The sequence below is a fragment of the Amphiura filiformis genome, chromosome 17 (assembly GCF_039555335.1).
Source record: "Amphiura filiformis chromosome 17, Afil_fr2py, whole genome shotgun sequence".
In the NCBI taxonomy this organism is placed as follows: Eukaryota; Metazoa; Echinodermata; class Ophiuroidea; order Amphilepidida; family Amphiuridae; genus Amphiura; species Amphiura filiformis.
This window is the reverse complement of record NC_092644.1, coordinates 3,670,247-3,693,185: the sequence shown is the minus strand read 5'-3', so window position 1 is coordinate 3,693,185 and position 22,939 is coordinate 3,670,247. Positions and strand designations below refer to the sequence as shown.

Here is a 22,939-nt window from a genome sequence, read left to right as displayed (position 1 = left end):
CCCCCTATAAAGCACCCCAATAAGCGCCCCTCTATACCGCGATACTGCAAAAGGCCCGTGGATCAGCTATGGTATAACTACTCTAGTTATTTTTTGTCCACTTTACATGTGTACAAGCTCCGATATGAGACTTGTGGAACCACAGATCCTGATTTCCAGGATCTGTGATCAAAAGCCCTTCAAAAATGTCTACTTGTTTATACCGAAAATAATTTCTACAAAAGGGTTAATGTGTACAAGGGACTTGGGCTATTAACAAAACTTGGTGCTATTATGTTTTATAGGTACAATTAAAGTCCACTTGTTATTATTTAATTAACTTTGGAAATTGCTTAACGAGTATGTATCACTTATTTCAATCACATGTTAATTAAATCAAGGGATGGCCTAAATTGGGCGTGACTAGACATCAAATTAAGAGTAAGTGAGCTTGTCCAGAGCCTGCTGCTAAATACTTTGGTTGAAATATGTTTTCGGAAAATGTCATAATTTTAGCATTTGCACATTCTGTACTCATATTATCCCATCACTTTACTGTCACTGTCTTGGGCCATGTGACTTTTTAGAGTGCATGGGCAAGAGTGAAATAGTGATTTTTAAATCAAGAAAAATAATGGGTCGTAATATTTAACAGTTGTAGCCTACCGTATTTAGTCAAATAGTCGCCTTCCCCTCAAATAAACGCCCCACCACTTTTTTTTTCAACCAAGAAAATTCAAAAATGCTGATATTTCCATGCTATCTTGTGTAGTAAGCTTAGCAAGTTGCACACATGGTCGATAATAGCGTCACTTTTGGCGAAAATCTGGATTGGAAACCCGGAAGTGAACCAGAAGTCGGTGTTTCTAGTTCAGAGTTCGTCATTTTAGCGTGAGTTTTAAGTTTACCTAATGATTTTAACGGGAATTATCGTTCTAATATTGACCTTGAATAAACGCCCCCGTTTGGAAAATGTAACCAGGGCCGTGCAATCAGGCGGGCTGAAGTGCCATGGCCGCCCACTTTTTACCAAAAAAAAAAAAATCAAAAAAAAAAAAAAAAAAAAAAATTGATTTTTTTGATTTTTTTTTTTTTTTTTTTTTTTTTTTTTTTGGGGGTGCACTGCACGGTACCAGCCTCTCATCCTTGCCACCCGAGAAGAAAATATTTGCAACCAAATATCAATGAGAAATAGTCATCAGATTATAGACTATTATAGTTTAGGGACACCTCACTAGACTCCATGTCTAGTCGATTTCTTCATTTTCAGGCTGGCCCGTGCCGCTCCTATCAATAATTATAATTGTTTTATTTTTGTCCTAACCATTCATTTAAAAAAAAACGTACAGGCTTAACCTGAACTATACAAATCCTTGACCCTCACCCAGAACCCCCCCAGGTAAATAATCATTGGAAGAAAAATTAATTTCCCCTAATATAAAAACTTTGGCTAACCTATTTTTAGTGTTATTATGCATGAATATGCAATTTGTGTTTTAATTAATTTCTTCAGCCTCATTTCATTGAAATTACCCGATTTATATTGCTAATAAAATAAAGGAGAAACCTTCCAAAGAATTTTGGAAATACAAAAAAAATCTTTCATGCAAGAAAAAAGCTCTTGCAGGCAAGACAAATATTTAAACATGAACGATTTTCACCACATCATTCCAACATTCAATATCGGTTTTATTATGTTTATGCTAACAATAATCGTAATATCAGACAGTAATATTTTATTGTTTAGCGCATTTGAACTTTATTGTATTTGCGCATTAAAAAAGTGGGTTTAAGAAAAAAATCATTTCACATTTTCATTGATGTTAACAAACATACTTTCAAACAATCTTTTGTTTGTCCAAAATAAAAATTTCTAAATGTAAAAATCTGTTATTTAAAAGTATAGGCGCTATTTCATGTTGAAATGTATATATGGATTCTCAATACGTTCTAACGTTAGGTTATATAAAGGGTATGAGAGTACAAAACGTTTTAATAGCATTCAAAAAATTGAAAACATTAAGCGGAAACATTCTTAGACTAAAATAATGATATCTGAAGTGTTGACAAAATATTGTACAGTAGGCCTATGTTGGCAAAAACACATATTTTACAATAACTTTCTATTTGTGACAACATTTAAAAATGTGGTTGGGTTCTTGTAGTGTTTTGTCCTACAAAACTTCAATACTCTGAAAAGGTAAGTATTTTATCTTTCTTTTTACATTTATTTCAATATTTTGTTAATGTCACTAAAATAGACCAACAATAAAAATTAGTAATAAACACTTTGAATGAATATTTATTAATTAATTGATGTAGGCCTATACTTACCCAGTTCAATGTAAGCATATTATAAGCCCTATTAAGGCTGTAGAGGCCTACTTTAGTACATAGGCCTATAAAATCCGTCAACATATTTTTAAAAATGCAAACCTGTTTAAATTTCAAATACAATACATGGTCTTATAAATATTATACATGTAGACCTACTTGTAATGGTTTCTGAAATGTAGGTACGCTGTGTCCAATATAAGTTTCCATACAAATGACATCATGTATGACAAGCTGTAATTATCAAGAAGAGAGGCATTTTCATCTCAACAGACATGTAATGCTTTCACGTCAGCCACGTAAAGATTGTCCAAAATTACCATTTGAAGGGTAAGTTTGAAAGTTTTTATTTCTCAGTATTCAAATAAATTGATAAAAGCTTAAGGTAATTTTTTTAGTTCATTAATTTTATTTTAATAATGTAATAAGTTCAAGAATAATAAGAAATGTTGTTGTCACTTTCAGTAAATGTTAGACCTGAAGCAAGCATGGTCTATGAAACCCAAGTGGAATTTTTTTTTACGTCTTTGACCCTGATGGGTCAGACCATAAGATGAAGCTGTCAAATTTGACATTACCAAGATATTTTTGAATGTCCTTCTAAGTTAAAGTTCCCCTTGGAGAAAACTCAATTACGGAGAGCTGTACAAGACATTTACCACAAGTAAAAAATATTACAAGGATTTTAACCTGTACTTTATTTTCTCAAATAGAAGTTTAAAGTGATCGCCAATGACATGAATGAGAATGTTGTTGCCACAATTGAAAGAAAACCACTTTCATCATCGAAAGAAGAATATTTCTCTCAAAAATTGTGAAATGTTACTGTTTTTTTGTTTTGTTTTTGTTTGTTTTTTATATAGGGGGGCCTATATAATTCTGTGTCAACACTGCACTGAGCCCTTAATGATGCATAAGTCTTTGGGGCAAGTTTGGTTTATTGGTTAACTTCATGTCTGTGTTTTATTTCTCTAGAAACGATTTGATAGCGTTTTACGATGCCACCGCCAGCATTTGGTGAAAAGTCTGCGGAATTACAGTGGCTAGGGCAATCTGCACATCAACCGCTACAATTTCCTTTTCCAAATAGGAGTTTTGGAATAACAAGACCAGTTAACAGGTCATTTCAAAGAAGCTGGTTCGAGAAATGGCCGTGGATTCACTACGATGAGGACAGGGACCTGGCCTTCTGTTTCCCATGCGGAAAAGCATACAAAGAAAAGAAACTTTATGCTCCAACTGCCGACAGCAACTTTATAACCAAAGGATTTCATAACTGGAAAGATGCCACAATAAAATTTGGTAACCACGAGGGCACTGGCTGTCACACGGATGCAGTCTTGAAAGTAGTAACACTTCCACAAACCACAAGTGATATTGGCGAGACACTTTCACACAAACATGCCACAGAGAAAGAAGCAAATCGACAGTGTTTCCTCAAACTGCTCTCAAATCTGCGATTTTTGGCTAGACAAGCCCTGCCCATGAGAGGTGATGGTAATGAGGATAATTCAAACTTCATACAGTTGTTTAAACTTGAGGTGAGGATGATACCAGGATGACGTCGTGGCTGCAGAGAAAGCAGAGCAAGTACACTTCAGCAGAGATGCAAAACGAAATGCTCAAAGTCATGGCACTCAAGGTTAGCAACTATTTCAAACTGTTGCGATTTGGTAGTTCACAGCATCTTGCAGTGGTAGTGAACTTTGTCAAAATTGCATTGATCATTTCATAGCTAGTGTGTAGAAGAATTCAAATATCACAGATACACTTTAGTATAGGTCCTGTAGTTCTTGAGTTATATTGTATAGGTTGAAACAACAACACTTTTGTAAAACGTACATAACTCATTAACAACAATAAATCAAGCAAGTTTTCAAAGTATATGATTTGTGAACTTTTGCAAAACATATGTAGGCCTATAATTACTAGTATTATTTTTCAATAATAATTGATTTAGAAATAAGATAATGAAAATCTTTTGGCTGCTTCGACCAACAATATCTTGTCTACCCTTAAGGTATAACTAACTCGAAGTAGGCATAATAAAATAATAAATATGTCCAATGTCTATCGCATTCCAAATTTCCAATCTCTTGTGCAAAAAAAATGTTATAATCAGTATATCATCATGTTCAGATTTGTTAGCAAAGAAAGAGCGAGAGGGAGCATGATTAAACGTTGTATATCATGTATAATTAAATAATAGGTCTAATTATTTACTCAAGCGCTGTGTACATATTGCTGGAATATCATAATTTACTTGATAAAACTTAAAATAACGGACAAAATATCCATGACCATTTAAACTAACCCATGCAAATAATGCAATTAACCCATCGTTCATTTATATTTCTTTAAATGCACAGGTTCTACGTGACATTTCCGCTTCCATACAGAACACTCCTTTCTATACGATAATGGTAGATGAGACCCTGACGTCAGCAGTAAAGAACAGGTTGTTATATGTATAAGATGGGTAGATGATGATCTTCAGATTCATGAGGATTTCATAGGTCTCTATCACGTTACGACCACTAGCGCTGAGTCCATAATTAATGTAATTAAGGATGTGCTGGTCAGGATGAACATTTCAACACACAAAATGAGAGGCCAGTGTTACGATGGGGCAGCGTCGATGTCAGGAGTCCATCGCGGCATTGCAAAGCAGATACAAGATGAAGAGCCTAGAGCCATCTACACACATTGCTACGCTCATGCCCTAAATTTGGCATGCTCAGATACAATTAAGAATATCAAAGTTGTTAGGGATGCTCTTGATACTAGCAATGAAATTATAAAGTTGGTCAAGAACTCGCCTAAACGTAGCGCTATGTTTGCTGAAGTTAAGCAGGTTGGAAGAATGTCAACGTTAGTTTCAGAGGACTGACGAACAGGACGCGGATGACTCCGCCGATGAAATTGATGACGTGCCACGAATCCTCTGCGCCTAATTTGTCAAAAAATGTGCTTCACAAGGTGGACAGTAAAGGCGAATGCGCTAAGAGGAATTATAGAGAACTATCAAGCACTATCAGCAACGTTTGAGAAATGCCTTGATGATGAAAATCAAGATTCATCAATGAAGACAAAGATCAGAGGAGTAGTAGCACATATGAATACGTTTGATTTTTACTACGGGATTAGACTAGGCGAACTCATTCTGACTCATAGCGACAATTTGAGCAAAACACTGCAATCAGCTACAATGTCCGCAACGGAAGGGCAAAAAGTGGCAGAAATGACGGTAACAGCCATTATTGGAATTCGTGACAAATTCGGCAGATTTTGGGAGAGTGTTACGGCTGACGCAGCAAGCCTTCAGCTGGAGGATCCAACAGTTCCTAGGCCCAGAAAGCGTCCACGACGTCTGGAGACAGGCGATGCATCGCCCTTTCACCCATCAACTGCTGAAGACCATTATCGCCTTATGTACGCCGATGCCATAGACAACATTACAAGTTGCATTCAAGACCGTTTTAATCAACCTGGGTACAGACAGTATCGGAAGTTGCAGGATCTACTGCTGTATGCCGTGAATGGCAATGATTTTGAATCCCTACTCAAAGAGGTAACCGCATTTTACGGTTCTGATTTTGACTCAGAAAGTACCTCCGACTGCACTTGAACATCCTTAAAGAACAGTGTCAAGGGAAGAAGGATATCACGTTGAAGCAATCCGGGCGTATGTGACTCAGGATGTGTCTCCTGGACAGAAGGCCCTTATCTCAAACGCTGTCACTCTTCTTAAGTTAATTCTAGTTATGCCAGCAACCAACGCAACAAGCTAACGCATGTTCAGTTCATTACGAAGGGTGAAGACATACCTGAGGGGGACTATGAGACAGGACCGGCTTAATTATATTATGACATTGCACATCCATAAAGAGAAAACAGACAAACTGGATCTAATCAATGTCGCCAATGAGTTTGTGGCGAAAAAAGCTGACCATCGCATGCACATATTTGGTAAATTCAAGACCACGGACATAGTTAAGATTCAAGTCTGATGGATGAGGTTTCTTGGGGTTTCTTGAGCCTCATGGCGTGTCTTCAGTAAAGGCTTATTTTAAAAACTATACTCATGTATTCAACAGGCGAAACAGCCGAGATAGTATTTACAATGAGTATAATTAATTAAATTATGTCTTTTATTAAAAAAACATAGGCCTATATAACTTTGTTTTATACTGCCACATTAATATTAATTTGTGTTAGCTACATCAAAGTACAAGAAAAGCCAACTTGTTCCTTTGATTAGCACACGGATGTTTGTCATTGCAATCATACAATGAGCATAACTTTCATTTATGGAAAACAACGCTACAAATAGACAATAAGGATATAAAGGGCGTCATGCATATCAGGATGCATATTTTTTTTTATAAGCATCATTTGCTCTTTGCTGCATCATCATACGCATTACCCGGCATGCCCTCTGGCACGGCAATTGTTTGGGCACTCTCTTTCACCCTTGCCACTTCTCTTTTTGCGCATTTGGGCATTGGAGCATCAGCAGCTATCATTTTGTGAATTTGTTCTATCTATTTTAATGTTGTCTTTCATCCTAATCGTGTTGGATAGGCTTATTATAGTCCATAATTCCATCTGCCTCACGTGCGTAGGGGAGGGGTATGATGTTTGAGATTTTAATTGCCATAATCATGTTAATTGGTGGGCGGATGGTGGGATCATGTAAAGTTTTATTTTTACCATGTTTACTTTTTTTAAATATGTAAATTTTATTATGTAAACCTAGCTTCGGGTTGTAATCTTTCTTTCGTACATTATAACTTGTGTCAATTTGTAAGCTGTTCTAGATCATGTAAGCGGCAACACCGGCATGTACCGCCACTGACCATGCAGAATGAACTAGTATAGATGTCTAAGTGGTGTTGCAACAGTTATATGGGGGAGGGGCAAAGAAACACACAGGGTAGGCCTACACGTAATTTATTGCAAAGCCCTGACATAATAAGAAAAAAACCAAAAGTTCCATGACGTCCTGTAAACAAAAGTCCTTTCGTAATGGTGCGGTCAATATATATTAATAATATGTGGAATTTTCAACATTTCAGTAGTCACACTTCAGTTTCACTCTTTCCGGACGGAGGAGTAGGGAAGGAGGGAGGAGAGACAGAGCAGAGGGAGATAGGGAGGATCAGCCTCCTAACGAAACAATTTCGTTTATAGGACGTCATCGAACTTTCAAGTTGGAGTGAAAAGGGTACATATTTTTACGATTATTAGCATCATTAACATGATTAATAGAAGTAAATTTGACATACGTATAGCCATGCTTATATTATATGTGTGTAGTTCTTGCGTTTAGGTTAAAAACATCCAAATGAAATAGGCCAATTTTTGACCATATGGCAGTAAAAAAAGCGATACAAGTTTTGATACCCCTAAAACTAGTTTTTAGCACTTTATGTACATTTACATTCATACAAATGATGTGAGTAGTTTCAATTCACATACCGGGTTTTACGCACATTGTGTACCTCAAAATGCGAGAGCTTCAGGGGCTTCGCACCCTGACCCCTGACAAGGGGCTCTGCCCCTTGACCCCGCTGGGGGCCTCAGCCGCCCCCAGACCCCGCCATATGGTCGCCCCACTATTTCATACCTTGCTACGGCCCTGAATGTAACGCCCGGGGGCGTTTATTTGACGTAATACGGTATGTGTTATCAGTTTCAAGTGAACTTCTACTTTTCAGCATAAATCGCAAATTTGGGCTTGGATGAAAGTGTCTACCCTTTATACTCCGACCTTAAAAAACATCATGATTTTCAATCTGACCTGAGTATCAGTTAAAACTAGTTTAAGCTTATCACAAATCTAGGTTATGATAAAGGCCTCCAAAATAAGGAATCTAGGCTATACTTTGTAGTATGTTTTCATGCAAGCCGGTTAACTTAAAGATTGCATCTTGATAAGAACTCAATGAAATCACTATTCAGAACTGTATTCCAGAAAACTTTACAATATATTCATGGGTAGGGAGGCACTTATCATCATCCCTGGGGTCATCATCATCCCGCTACCAAAAAAAAGAGTAATTTTTCATGGCCGAGTGAGGCAAGTTACTCAATAAGGCAAAAATTAAAAACTAGGGTATATATAATTTCACTTTGCACTGATACATCCAACAGGTCTCAATTGACCTAAACTTATGCACAAATCAATTGTAGTCCCGGCCCCCCAGGGGCCGGGGATAGCGGGGACTTACCCGGGGACTTGGTCGGGGATGTAACAGCTCAATGTGTCCCCGCAGTGTGGGGACGAAGCGGGGCCATATACGGGATGTAATGTCTCTCAGGAGGCGGGATCTACCCGGAGTGTACCGGGACGTAATAGAAGAGTACTCACAACTGTGCGGGTCGTATGGGGAAACACTCGTCTGAGATAGCGATTTACCCGGGGAATACACATTTCTCGATAATTTTGTTTTGAGTTCGTGAAATACAGGCGATCGCCATTTGGTTCATTTCCTATCAAAATAGGAGCACCGATTCGTGTGGTTTCGTTTTTCAGACAGTGGCAGAAACCATAGTAGGCCTATGATTTTTCCGTATTTCGTACGGAGGAAATGGTCAAGAATACAGGAGTACGGATAATGGCTTTTTGTCCTTAAGTACGTCAGTTTTTCAAAAAGTTCGATATGCATTAAAAATAGCTATTCAGAGATTTTTACTGCTCGTATTTGGCGAAATACAGACCTGCACTGTCCCCCAGTCCCGCATTCCATGCAAAGTTTTTAAAAAAACGGGACGTGCCATATTTCCGTCATTAATGAAAAATATTAATGAGCATGCACAATCTGAAAACAATGTCGGAAACCGATCTTATAGGCCTAATTTTTTAGATGTCTCCTGAGAGACATTACATCCCTGTATATGGCCCCCACTACGTCCCACAAATAGAGCTACATGTGTAATGCATGTTTATAATGAAAAATATGAATGTATGTGTGCATGCAAAATCCGAAAGTCAGGATAAAATATTTTGGAAACTGACCATCTTGTAGGCCTACATGTATTAAATAATTTGTTTTATTTGTATTTTATGTGTATTTTTTTATTAATCATCTAACTGCTACATATTAATTAATTAAAGAATGGGCCTATACAAGATGATTTCCGTTATTATTTTTCATTAACCATCTTCATGCTACGATAGGCTATGTCTTCTAAAGGTATTTAGTTAACTATGTAGCTATATGGTGAAAAGAATATTTAAGCCTATAACTTTTTATAAGATGGTTTCAGAATTCATTTTGCTCATGACTTTGGCACATTGATATTTTTCTTAAACCATAAATAAATAAAGAACTCCATTTCGGTTTTGAGGCCACATGCCAATTGCCAAATCAATGATGACTGTTCACGATATTAAACTGGTGCCGATATGGTGAAATTTCTATGCACTCGAATAGTAAAATAGTTTGGCGGAAACCCACATTTATCCGTCATTTGAGCGCTGGTTCTATCATTTCTATACAGACAATTTAAGTAGTGTTAAAAATATTTTGATCATCAACGATAGACACAATATATGCGGTGCGAAGAACTATGGTCATCGGCAAGTTGATGATGTTCTTGCTTGACGCAATCACGAGATTGAGAGCCTGTCCCGGACCCTTAGGGCCGGGAGTATCTGCAGGACTTGAACATGGTGCCCGGGGCTAGGGCGGGACTTGGCCGGGATGTACCCGGGATGTACACGAAAATAGTGCCCGCCCTGCGGGACTAAGCCGGGACTGTACATGTTTGTAACAGTTTCCAAAATTACATCCCCGGGTAGGTCCCCGCTATCCCCGGCCCCTGGGGGGCCGGGACTACAATTGATTTGTGCATTAGGGACAGTGGCGGTGCCATGGGGGGGGGGGGGCATGAGGGGGGAAAATGCCCCCTGTCAAAACTCTTCCCCCGAAAACCCCAAATTACGAAAATTTCCACTTTTTGCGGTAATTTTAGCTAAAATTTGTTGATTTTCCACCCTGAAATTCACTTTTCCCCCTAATGCCCCCCAAATAAAATTCCTGGCACCGCCACTGCTTAGGGATGCACCATTTGACTTTGGAACCACAACAGCTCTCCATATCCTCCTGTTCTTTATCACAGCCAGCTCCCAGGTTAGACAGGTTCGCCACCCTAGAACTAGTTCTAGTTCCTCGAGGGGGTGCGCACGAAGCAGCCAACGAGGGCCGTAGCGCCGAGACTGGTAGATTTTGTAATGTCAGAGAGGGGTTGTCATGGTACCATATAGGCACTGGGGTGCGCACGAAGTGGCCAATGAGGGCCGTAGCGCCGAGACTGGTGGATTTTGTAATGTCAGAGAGGGGTTGTCATGGTACCATATAGGCACTGGGGTGCACTGAAGCGGCCAACGAGGGCTGTAGCGCCGAGACTGGTAGATTTTGTAATGTCAGAGAGGGGATGTCATGGTACCATATTATAGGCACTGAACAAGTGCTAGTTCGCTCTTACTCCTGAAGCAGTATCCAGCAAAGTGTTTCCTGCTATCTATGCCTGGGGGGGTACTCAAGTTTGGTTTTGGCAGGGACGTGCCGCTGAGAATTTGAAAGTGGACCCATAAATATACCAATTTTTCAAGAAATTTGGACCCATTGATATACCAAAAGTCAAAATTTTCGGCCGAATTTAACCCAAATTGTCCTAGTTTTTACAAATTTTCCCAAAATTTTGGGAAAATTTTGAAAATTTTGGCTAAATTAACGAAAAATTGGGCTATTTTCGAAAAAAATTGAGAAAATTTTGAAAAAAGGACCCATTCATATACCAAAATAGGCTTTGAAAAAGGGGTCATTAATATACCAAGAGGCTGAAAATGCTACCCATATTTATGCACGTCCCGTATGGTCATTTGTACTGAGTACCCCCCGGTATCTCTGATCTTTTCTGAGAGTCTTGGAAGGTCTCTACATAATGTAGCTCTTTGTTACTTATGTGCTGTCTCCACTTTCCATTGTACACTGTCCTAAGCTGCAACAGTCATAAGATAACTTGGGAACAAACAATTGACTAATACCAGATGTTGCAGAAAAAAAATTGTTATCTAAAAATTACTTCAAATCCATTTTTCTGATAATATCTACTTCCTAATGTTATTTTATAGTATCCAAAGTGCCTGTATCCCTATACTTTAATGTGATAATATACCAGCTTTAATCCCATATATTCATTGTAACACATTGCTTTGTATTTGTCACACCCCATAATGATCCATCAAATCCAGTAAGCTTGACAAAAATTACCCTATTTGTACCTTACAATAGCGCTTAGTAAATTCACCATGCACCACGTCCCCTTTCAACAGTCACCCCATCGGCCATAATTTGTTGAATGCAATCATTGTATTTACTCCAATAGAAACACAGTTACACCCCTTCAGACTCTGTGGCAACCAAATCGAACCCCAGAAGCCAAGAAAACGTTTGTATGGACTTGGCTATTCTGTATTCACCTGAATTCAGCAGAAGTCTTCACATTTTGAATTTCATCCCAAAACATATTCCAACCAGAAGAACCACTAACCCAAGCTAGACTGTACTTGTTTGAAATCTGATTTTTCATAAATTTGTCAAAATGCATCTTTGATAAATTAGATCCTTTCTACCCGTTATTTTCTGTTTCATCTTTGTGGAGAGCTAGCTGGGGTTAATGTAGAGACAGGAAAACGCTGCATTCATCAAGTTTTCGCAATTTGAATTAAAAGGAAGTGTTTTTATAAAGTTCAGCTTTTCTCTCTTATTTGCCCTAAAACCATGGCGTTTTTTGTTGACCATGTTGACATGGCTCACGGAATAATTACTTATTATTTCTTGAGTATTTTAATACTTTATAGATCTTCAATTCTGATGGAAGTAATAAAATGTCAACCTCGGTTTGAACTTTACTTTTCGTAACAACTGAAAAGGGGGTCATTGATCAACCATATCAACTTGGGTTTTGCAAGTAAAGGGTCATTGGACAAGAGTTTACATGTGACATCAATTTCCTTAACAATCAATCAAGTCATTCAAAATTTTATCAAGCAAATTACCAATTACCAATTGCTGCAATGTAAAACTGCCAGTCTGCAGATCTCAAAGTCCAAACCTTTGAACAATTTGGTATTAATAATAGCCTTCCATGGCATGACCACAGATCCGGGCACAGACCCTTGTATGACATTCAGAGCTGATACAAATTTGGAAACATCTTGGAATGCTTCAAAAAAGAGGCTGATGTCCAACTCCCATATTCAATTTAGCTTAATAACTGTGCATTAAGTTTGATGTATACTCCACTTCGCCACTTCGCGAGAAGTTGTGATGAAAAAATTAATTTGCAGCTTCGCGCGAAGGCATTCATGTATACTTTATCAAAATATCGTAGAGTATCGCGAAGAATTGTTGCCCGCTCTGTGCTTTCATATAGAAACTTCGCTGGCCTACCCCCCAAAAGTTGAACCAAATCCAACTCTAAGCGAAGCGAAGAAACCTGCTCGTAAAAAAGTCGTAAAATTTCAGCTCAAATCCAACAGCACAATGTGACTGCAAGCCCAGGCATCCCACATGATTCCATAAGATATTTATTTTTATCGTTTTGGGGGATTTTTTTATTAGATGTAGTATGTACATGTAGTGGGGAATGTGGTGGGTTTTTTTTTTTCAAATACTTGCCGTCATCCTCCCCCTCCCTGGAAGTCCAATGGCATGCCCCTTGTCACATGTATGTAAAATGCTTGCTCATTTGCCTTTAATTTGCCTATCAAGAGCAAATCTTAAATAATCTTTCTTGAGTTTTGTATCAATTTAGATCCCCATCTACCACTTCAGTATCAAGTGAGCATGGTAAGATGGTAGAGTAGCAATGGAGTTGGTGGTCACTGACCTCATGGTAAAGAAAGGCTCCTGACCATGGAGTGCCTGATGGAGTGTGTGGTCAGGCTCCAAACAGGGAAAACAAGTTTGTGGTCAATAATGTGACTGTGCTGGTTAGGTGCATCAGGAGCCCCTCATGTCAACCATATTTTTTCTACCTAGTGTCAAACTGTGCCATTTAACTAGAAAATCATCCCCTCCAAATTTAAATTCAATCGGAGATCGGGAAGGGGGTCCACCGTGAGCTTAAAGTTCGGACAGAGGCAACCAGTAAAAGTTCGGCCGGCAGCTATTGAATTATATATACAGTTATACATACATATTAATAGCTGCCTTTAGTGAATGTTTTTATAGTACCTCATATCTCAGACAATATTCAATAAAATGCAAATCCATTTGAACTAAGCAAAAAGGCAGCTATTTTCAGACATATTTGAGGTCATAATAATAGCTGCCATGTGTATGTTTCTCTATTTACAGCTGTTTCTGCATGGAAAATGGATCCATCACGCGCTACAAGCTTAAAGTTTGTGTATGATAGGTGCCTTTAACTAAATGATAAATCAATCAGGCAGCTATTTAGTTTTCATTACTTTATACTGCACATCACTGTGGCTGCCATATGAATAACAATGTAATAAATTGCTTAATATTTATCAGTCCATATGATATGCTTTCTCAGATTAGGTGTCTGTTTTCTATCTTGCTCCACCACTTGCAAGACATATTTGATTATGTTCCTCACTCTGGGCAGTAGCTAGGATATCTGTATGAGTTTCACAACACTTTCTGCTGCATCATTTACCACATTGACGGCTCTAACATTGCTAAGCGATAGCAGTAAAGCTACGGACTCGGGCCAATCAATTACATTCAAGCAGTCACGTATGTCCAAACTGTTGTATAGTATCAAAATCTCTCTAATGCAGAATCATATTGAACAGCTTCCGCAAGGCACTGTGACAACAAAGCACCAGCTACTAAAGATATGCGAATTTGTTGTATTTGCAACAATAATCTAAAGTTCCTGCTGGATAACATGCAGTGTTGCTTCTGACCCGCCATGGAACGATCTTCAGTTGTACAAGCACCTCCTGCAGTATGCCGATATCAATTTTGGTGTTGCAACAAGTGCACGCAAACCCACAAAGCCCTGAACAGACATCTGTGGTATATGTTTCTCACCGAAGAGATGGCACCGCTTGCTGTCTTCAGTGGAAAGATACCAGTACAATAGAGACAAGCTTTAGCGAGAAGGCTACTTCATCTTAAACCTGATGCAGCAGCACTAAAGCCATGTATTCACTTGGCGCAGGCTTTGGAAAGCCAAAGTTCCCTGAACCTGAGAATATCACTTAATAGTCAACAGTCATCCAAGCTGATTTTGCAGGCAAGGTTCACTATGAACATCCTGCAGATCAATAACAAATTCCTAGCAGACATTGTTGACACTTGGCCAGAGTCCTCAGTTTATCTGCGTTTGCTTAGCAATGTTAGAGCCGTCAGTGTGGTAAATGATGCAGTAGAAACTCAGTGCAGATTTCCTAGCTGCTGCCCAGAGTGAGGCCTTGACCTTGACCTATGCCGTTCACTCCAACTGGGGTTGAGTGGTGGCATCCGCATCACAATGTCCCGCCAAACTGTTCTGTCATCTGCTGTATGGCTGGCATTTACTATGGAGTTTAGATTGGTTCTTTTGCAGTCAGCTAGGAGGCGGTCTCTCCACCTCTTTGGTGGTCTTCCTCTAGGAGCGTGAGGGAGGCATTCTCTGGATGTGGCCAAAATAATGCAGTCTCTTCCAGGTTATTCTGTCCAAGATGGAAAATTCAACACCCAGGGTTTTGCGGATGATGGTGTTTCGGATCCTGTCTCTCCGTGTTACTCCCATTATCTTCTTAAGGCACATCATCTCAAAAGTGAGCAGTCGATTCTCATCCTCTCTTTTCAATGTCCAGGTTCCAGAGTGAGGAACATAATCAAAATGTCTTGCAAGTGGTGGAGCAAGGTAGAAAACAGACACCTAATCTGAGAGAGCAAAAACTGAATGATGCTACCTAATTTGCCAATATCATATGGACTGATAAGCAACATAGATAAGTACATTTATTACATTGTCATGATTGTAATTCATATGGCAGCCACAGTGATGTTCGGTATAAAGTAATGAAAACTAAATAGCTGCCTGATTGTTTTGTCATTTGTAAAAGGCACCTATAATGCACAAACTTTAAGCTCGCAGCACACGATGGACCCATTTTCCATGCAGAAATGGCTGTAAATAGAGAAACGTGCACATGGCAGCTATTATTTATAACTTCAAATATGTCTGAAAATAGCTGCCTTTTGCTTAGTTCAAATGGATTTGCATTTTATTGAATATTGTCTGAGATATGAGGTACTATAAAAACATTCACTAAAGGCAGCTATTAATATGTATGTATAACTGTATATATAATTCAATAGCTGCCGGCCGAACTTTATACTGGTTGCCTCTGTCCGAACTTTAAGCTCACGGTGGACCCCTTCCGATCTCCGATTGAATTTAAATTTGGAGGGTATGATTTTCTAGTTAAATGGCACAGTTTGACACTAGGTAGAAAAAATATGGTTGACATGAGGGGCTCCTGATGCACCCTACGGAGTGCTGGTCAATGTTAGGCCAATCAGTGTCTTCCTTAATACCTTTTAAAACATTTTACATCTGATTTACCTTTGGATGTTTTCAGTTAAGCATACAATAAAGAAATAGACCATTAACTCTCTCCAAGAGGGTGTCGACAGCATACAACAAGAAATGCACATTTTCACAACCACAGCTTATTCCCAAAAATTGAAGTTTATTCCCACAGCTTATTCCCAAAAATTCAGTTGAATCCAGTTTTTGCGATTGGGAGTCCTGCATGATTATGTGTATTATGCTCCATAGGCCACTATATTTTAGCTAAATGAATTAATCTGCAAGCATTTTTTGTAAACATTATGTAGCTAGAGGTTTCCAGTGGTATAAAAATCTCAACTTTTTCTGTGAAAAGTTGGGGGATGACGATCACAAAATGCCCCTTTAAGTATGATACATGAAATGCTCATAAAATGTTTCCTCAAGTTCTACTTAAAGCCATTAGCGTATGTCCAAAAAAATAAATTTGCAACTCTTTTCCACAAAACGTTAGTTTTGACTGTCAGATATGTCCCATTTTAATTTTGAGTGAACAACTCAGGTAAAGCAAAGAAAATCACAATTTTATTCCAGCGCAAATGTCACCAATGCATGGTACTATTACTCCATCACTCTTGAGTGAGTTCCTGCCTGTTGATGTGCTAGTGTAACCATCTCGTATACCATGTATGTGTAGGCCCTACATGCAGTGTTATCATGATTATCAACATCGCATATATGCATCTGGCTAGTACTTCAATCATACGAATGAAATGATGGGACACATCGTTTTATTAAAAACATCGTGTTTTATCACAATACAGCACCTGTAGACAGGCATCATTTTGTCAAGGTATGTTAGTTCATCAATGTACATCACAATCATGTCAAAATCAGGATTTTAACAAAACTTGAGGGCGTCTTTGTCAGCAAATGTCACAATGGCTTTTTTTAAGTACAGAGGAATGCAAAATTGCCAGCTAATATGTCCATCTACGCAGGTTTTAAATTTTTAAGCATGATAAATATGCACAGATATTATACAAACGCTTCAAATCCTGAGCTTTAGTTCAAACTCTACACCCCATTTGAACCCAGTGAAACCCAACACTGGTAATCCGCCTGACTAGTTTGGTGTGTAAAAGTTAAACCCCAGTCTTGTTTACCCCACTAATCCCTACATAAACCAGGTCAGTGGCTATGATAGCCCTTCATAGAAGACTCAAATCCCCCTCAAGTTTAAGACAAACTACAGGTGTGGAAGCAGCCTCAGGGCAGGTGTGAAATCTAAAGCTATTAGGAAACTATTACAGTTGTCCTCAATAGGCATGTTCACACGAAGGGCTTTCGCTAAAGCAACGTGGCTCTGGAGCAAATACTTTGGGAAATCTGCCGTGTGAATGCTCTTGAGGATTTCAATCCCTAAGTAATTGCCCCCAAATTCATCCCCAAGAATTTTAGGGGATTTCCCTAAATGATACTCGAGCAACAAGCCCGTGGCCAGGTAGGGTCTTGGGGTACAACGCAACCCCCCCAAATTTGCAAAAGTATACAAAAATTTAAGAATTTGCGAGCGTAGCGATCCAAAAAATTTGATTTTTTAAGCTTTTTTGGTCAAAAAAGGTCTAAATATGGGAAGAAAGTCCTACTTTTCACAGAATTGTCCCCCCCCCCCTGGAAAAAGTCCACTTTTTCAAAATCAGCACCAACCCACTAAAAATCCTGGCTACAGGCCTGTCGAGCACTATTCGAGTGTTACTGCGGTATGAACAATATAGGCCTACATTATGCAATTCTCAAGTGCCGAGCATAAACTTGGTTTAATTAGGCCTATATTTAATCAATTTGGCGAAATACTACATGTAGATAGGTCAGAGTAAGCTTCCAGTTGTTGTAATTCCAAAGATGATGACATCATGCATCACAAAACTCAAGGATTCAAGGCTTCAATGGGAGTCGTGTGGACATGCACTTGGGGATTGACTTGGGAATCGCAATACTCGAGCACGCCAATCCCCAAATTCTATGACCATGTGAACACAACTAATATTCCTCAGAAGCAGTTTTATCTAGGAAATGCAAAATAGGAAACTAATACAAGCTGGGTGTACAAGAAATGGACATAAAAATGGAAAAGCTGCTTTGTCCTTTGTAAACGATTTTGTGTAGGCACTGCATTCTAAATCATTCCAATAAGATCTACCCTATAGCTTTTGCAATAAGATCTACCCTATATAACCTTTGCATTTTCCTGTAACACACATTTTGTTGTACAACTTTTTCACACTTCCAACTGCAGCGATTCTTCATGACCTTTTGCACATGCAGTCTTTGCCAATGTATGCACATGATGCAAGTTTCAGAGGAAATTGGGCTTAAATTTGTCAAATTTGTGTAGATTTTCGGACTATTTTACAAATGTAATCCCATAAGATATTGAAAAAAAAACATTCTACAGGCCTGACTGACATCCAGAATTTGTGTTTTGAGGATATTGTTTTTTTTTGGTATGCAAATTACAACAAAAGCCATTTTTTGGATGAAGTATAGAGCCTCTGCCACTACCGAAGTGTACCATGTCCACAAGCAATCTTCTGTGGTTCTTAAGATAGCACTTGAACTTTTTATGTTGAAGGCTATGGCTAGCACACAGAGCATTTTATAACAATTAAACTTGGCAGAAGGCAGCAATTTATACACCATGTACAGAGAGCTTGTAGTTGAATGGCTGGTCAAATATATAAAGGAAGATTATGGGTTAGAGGCCTTTTAGTCCTTTCCTCCAAGTGTCGCCATAGGGGTGTAATTGAGAATCTTCAGGAGTCTTTGAATTCCGACAACATTAGAGTAACTGAGCAGGTTAATCAGTCAATGGTCTTGAGGTTCATTGTTATAGGTCTAGATCTATCTAGAACTAGAGTGATTCTTTTAAGAATTAACATTCCCTTGAGGTTTGATAATTAATATCCATCACTAAAGTTCAACAAGCTTGTCATTAATGCATTTAGAATAAGTCTGTAATTTACTTTCATCGACAGAAATGTTAAGAATTCACTTGGCTTGCACTCAGGCCTGTACACAGGTGCGGCAGCACCTCAGTTCCCCCCCACCCCCCAATTTGCAAATGAATACAAAAGTCCCAAAATTAGCAAGCAAAAAAATCAGGTTTTGTATGCTTTTTGGGTAAAAAAAGTCCAGGTCTCTGGAAAAAGGTCCACTTTTCACAAGATTGCCCCCCCCCCTGGAAAAAGGTACACTTTTTTAAATCAGCACCCCCCCAAAAAAAAAAGAATCCTGTGTATACGGCAGGCCTGCTTGCACTTCAGCACATTCAGAGGCTGTACCTTTATCTGAAGAAGCTTGAAATACCCCTGATATTAGGTAAAGTGAAGTACAGGTTGCCAGTTGTGTATTCACAATAAATACAAAAGCATGCACAATAATATGAAGATCAATCAAAGGACAGAAGTCAACAACTGACAGGCTCATGTATGACCCTGTTCACATTAAAAAATGTCATCATTCGACGAAGATAAATTAATCTTTATTAACTAATTAAGCATGCGTACACATTACGCTGAACGAAGATCGAATGAAGACACTGTACACATTTCATGAAAATTAACAAAGCTTGAACGAAGCTATTAACGCCCAGCTATTATCAAAGCCGGCGAAGGTCACTTGTCACATGATCACTTTCCTTCGTTGAACGAAGCAAGCGTACACATTACAAAATTAGCTTAGTCAAACGAAGTATTCCTTCGTCGAAACAACCTTTTTAGCTGCATTCGCTGGCTAGGCCAGTGAAAGACCCGTGGCTAAAAGCCGTCGACCTAGTGCTTGGCATGCGAGGGGTCTCGGGTTCAAATCCCACCCAGAGCAAACAACTTTCTTTGTTTTTGTCTCTTTATTCCTTCCTTCCCTTCCCATCGCCCTAAGGCCCTGGGGCATTAGGGTTAAGATCATCTCTTCTTTAAGGTGGTACTACACCCTGTGATAAATTTGTGACTATTTTAAAAATAACAACACACTTGTAACAAAAGTTATGTATATTATAGGGGCAAGGAATCCAGTTACTTCACTGGAATTTCAGTGACTCAAGACAGGCGGTACGTTATTTATGATAAGAAAAGAGGTACCGTTAGAATGCACCTCGTTTCTTAACATAGGGCCTATAATGAACCACTTGTCTTGAATCACTGAAATTTCAGTGAAGTAATTGGATTCCTTGCCTCTATAATATACATAACTTTTGTTACCAGTGTGCAGTTATTTTTTGAGAAAAATGTGAAATTAGTCACAAAAGTTATCAGGGGGTGTAATACCACCTTAACCCTAACCGCCTAGGGGCTTTTTGGCGACAGGAAGGGAAAGAAGGAAAGAATAAAGAGAGAAAAGAAGGAAAGAAGTTGTTTGCTCTGGGTGGATTCGAACCTCGAGACCCCTCGCATGCCAGGCACTCGATCGGCGACACACCTGCTACACGGGTCTTGGGCTTCGCTGGCCAGCGAAACCATGCCTACATATCACTTAGGGCGATTGCGTCATCACACCACGTGGGATGCATGCACGAAAAGCGCATATATCAAGTAGTATTTTGTAGTATTCAGGGCTGTTAGGGTTAAGGAAGCCTATACTGAGTTTCGATAGTGGTAACCTAACCCTAACCGCCTAGGGGCTTTTTGGCGACGGGAAGGGAAAGAAGGAAAGAATAAAGAGAGAAAAGAAGGAAAGAAGTTGTTTGCTCTGTGTGGGATTCGAACCCAAGACCCCTCGCATGCCAGGCACTCGGTCGGCGACACCTTGCCACAGGTCTTGGGCTTTGCTGGCCAGCGAAACCGTGCCTACATATCACTTAGGGCGATTGCGTCATCACACCACGTGGGATGCATGCACTAAAAGCGCATATATCAAGTAGTATTTTGTAGTATTCAGGGCTGTTAGGGTTAAGGAAGCCTATACTGAGTTTCGATAGTGGTAACCTAACCCTAACCGCCTAGGGGCTTTTTGGCGACAGGAAGGGAAAGAAGGAAAGAATAAAGAGAGAAAAGAAGGAAAGAAGTTGTTTGCTCTGGGTGGGATTGAACCCAAGACCCCTCGCATGCCAGGCACTCGGTCGGCGACACCTTGCCACGGGTCTTGGGCTTCGCTGGCCAGCGAAACCGTGCCTACATATCACTTAGGGCGATTGCGTCATCACACCACGTGGGATGCATGCACGAAAAGCGCATATATCAAGTAGTATTTTGTAGTATTCAGGGCTGTTAGGGTTAAGTGCTGAGATATATGTATCCCCCACTGCAACCAGAATATGCCTAAATTCACCAAGAGCGTTTAAGTAAACCTATATTTTATTGTTAAGGACTTGTGGTTTTCCTTTATTTACATCAAGTCAAAAAGGATTAAAGTCTCCCTCCTAGCTACAGACATTTATTGTAAGTAAAATAATCATTCATAAATTTATAGTGTCCTTTTGGAAATTCACCAGTTAGGGTCAACAGGTAAGGTTAATGCTCTGGGTCAAAGATGGGCAGAGCTGGGGTTCAAACTAAGGTCACACTAATCACTATGGCCATGCTCTTTTAATGAAATTTTAACCTAAATCTGGTTTTATTAAAAGTTTAGTTTATTAAGACTTTTTAGGTGTAATTTGTTCAAAGTCCCTCATTTACATCAAATTTATAAAATGTACTCATAGCCGGCTCAAGACTTGAGATAAAAGACATTGACTTGTCCCTACTGAACATAGACCCCGTTTACACAGAGAGTAGTCGACTTTAATTGCGACATCGAATTCAGATTGTGACTAAGGATTAGCATAAATTATTTCTTGACGGGGTGTTTACACGGTAGTCGACTTCAAAACAAATTATGAATTCAAATTTTATGCCATCACTTGCTCATGTTTAAAATTACCATTATGAAGTCGACTTCTAATTACGTGTCCGTTTACACCGCAGAAGTCGAGTTTGAAGTCGACTTTGAATTCGACAAATGTTGCTCGGGTCATCATTCAAGTCGACTTCTGAAGTCGAGTTCAAAATGCGACGACCCTGTTTACACACAAATGAAGTCGAGTTCAAAGTCGGCTAAAGTCGACTTCAGGCTCTGTGTAAACGGGGTCTTAGACTCTAGAAACTGAACATGCTGAATTCGAATACACCCAACAGGCTTCTGCAGTGACTCAATTCAGACATTTTAGGCACACTGTGTAGGCCTATTATTAGGCCAAATCACTTGACTTGAATATTTACTAGGCAACTTCACTTGCAACTCCACTTTGGTAATACAATTTTCCTATGTGGCAGTGACATTAGTGCGCATTTCAATGGGTGCAGTTTTAAATAGTTGTACTACTGAAAGCACAGATCCTGGAAGCTGGAAAGTGATGACAGAACCTTCTCCAGTGTGCCTCTGTGGCTCAATTGGCTAGAGCGATGTGTTAGTAATACACAGGTCGCCGGTTCGTATCTGGCCAGATGCACTGGGTGTTTTTTTCAACGTTTATGTGCACTGGCTGCACTATAGGTAAAAATTTGAATTTGTTCATCCTATCAACCCAGAGAACTAAGTATATAATTTTCATAAAAGATAAATGTCTGAAGTTCACCAAAGTTCATTCCATGTGGATATATCATGCACACTAGTTGTTAAAGGCTCCCTTGATTACAATTAACATGTTTCGTGGTGGTCTTTTGAGATTTTCTGACACAAATTGTTTCCTTTTGGTCTTTTCTTCTCTCCCTAGCTCAATCCCTGAAGGGATTGCTTTTATAGCAGTGGTTATTCTCTATTTGGTGGTGAAATTGTGGTTGAATTCAAATACTGTTTGGGGAAAAATCCATTATGTTCATTGGGAAACATGTTAAATTAGCAACAATTACGTACAAAATAAAAGCAGGAAATTTGAAAGTCCTTTTTGTTTCAGATTTATTGTCTGAATAATCAATAATCTTAAACTAAGCAATCTTCAGATCAGATATAGATTGTGTGACCTAGTTCCATTTTCTCTGCTTTTATTTATGTCAGGCCTATCTAGGCATTAACCCTAACCGTGCCCATGCTTTTTTGCTATCAG

General features: G+C 39.0%; 1 protein-coding gene across 1 annotated transcript; it reads left to right on the top strand.

The window, feature by feature from the left end:
* Nucleotides 1-3,311: 3,311 nt before the first annotated feature.
* LOC140138324 (zinc finger MYM-type protein 1-like) lies at nucleotides 3,312-3,875 on the top strand. Its single transcript, XM_072160234.1, has one exon. The coding sequence runs from the start codon at nucleotides 3,312-3,314 to the stop codon at nucleotides 3,873-3,875; it is 564 nt and encodes a 187-aa protein (XP_072016335.1).
* The last annotated feature ends 19,064 nt before the right edge of the window (nucleotides 3,876-22,939 follow it).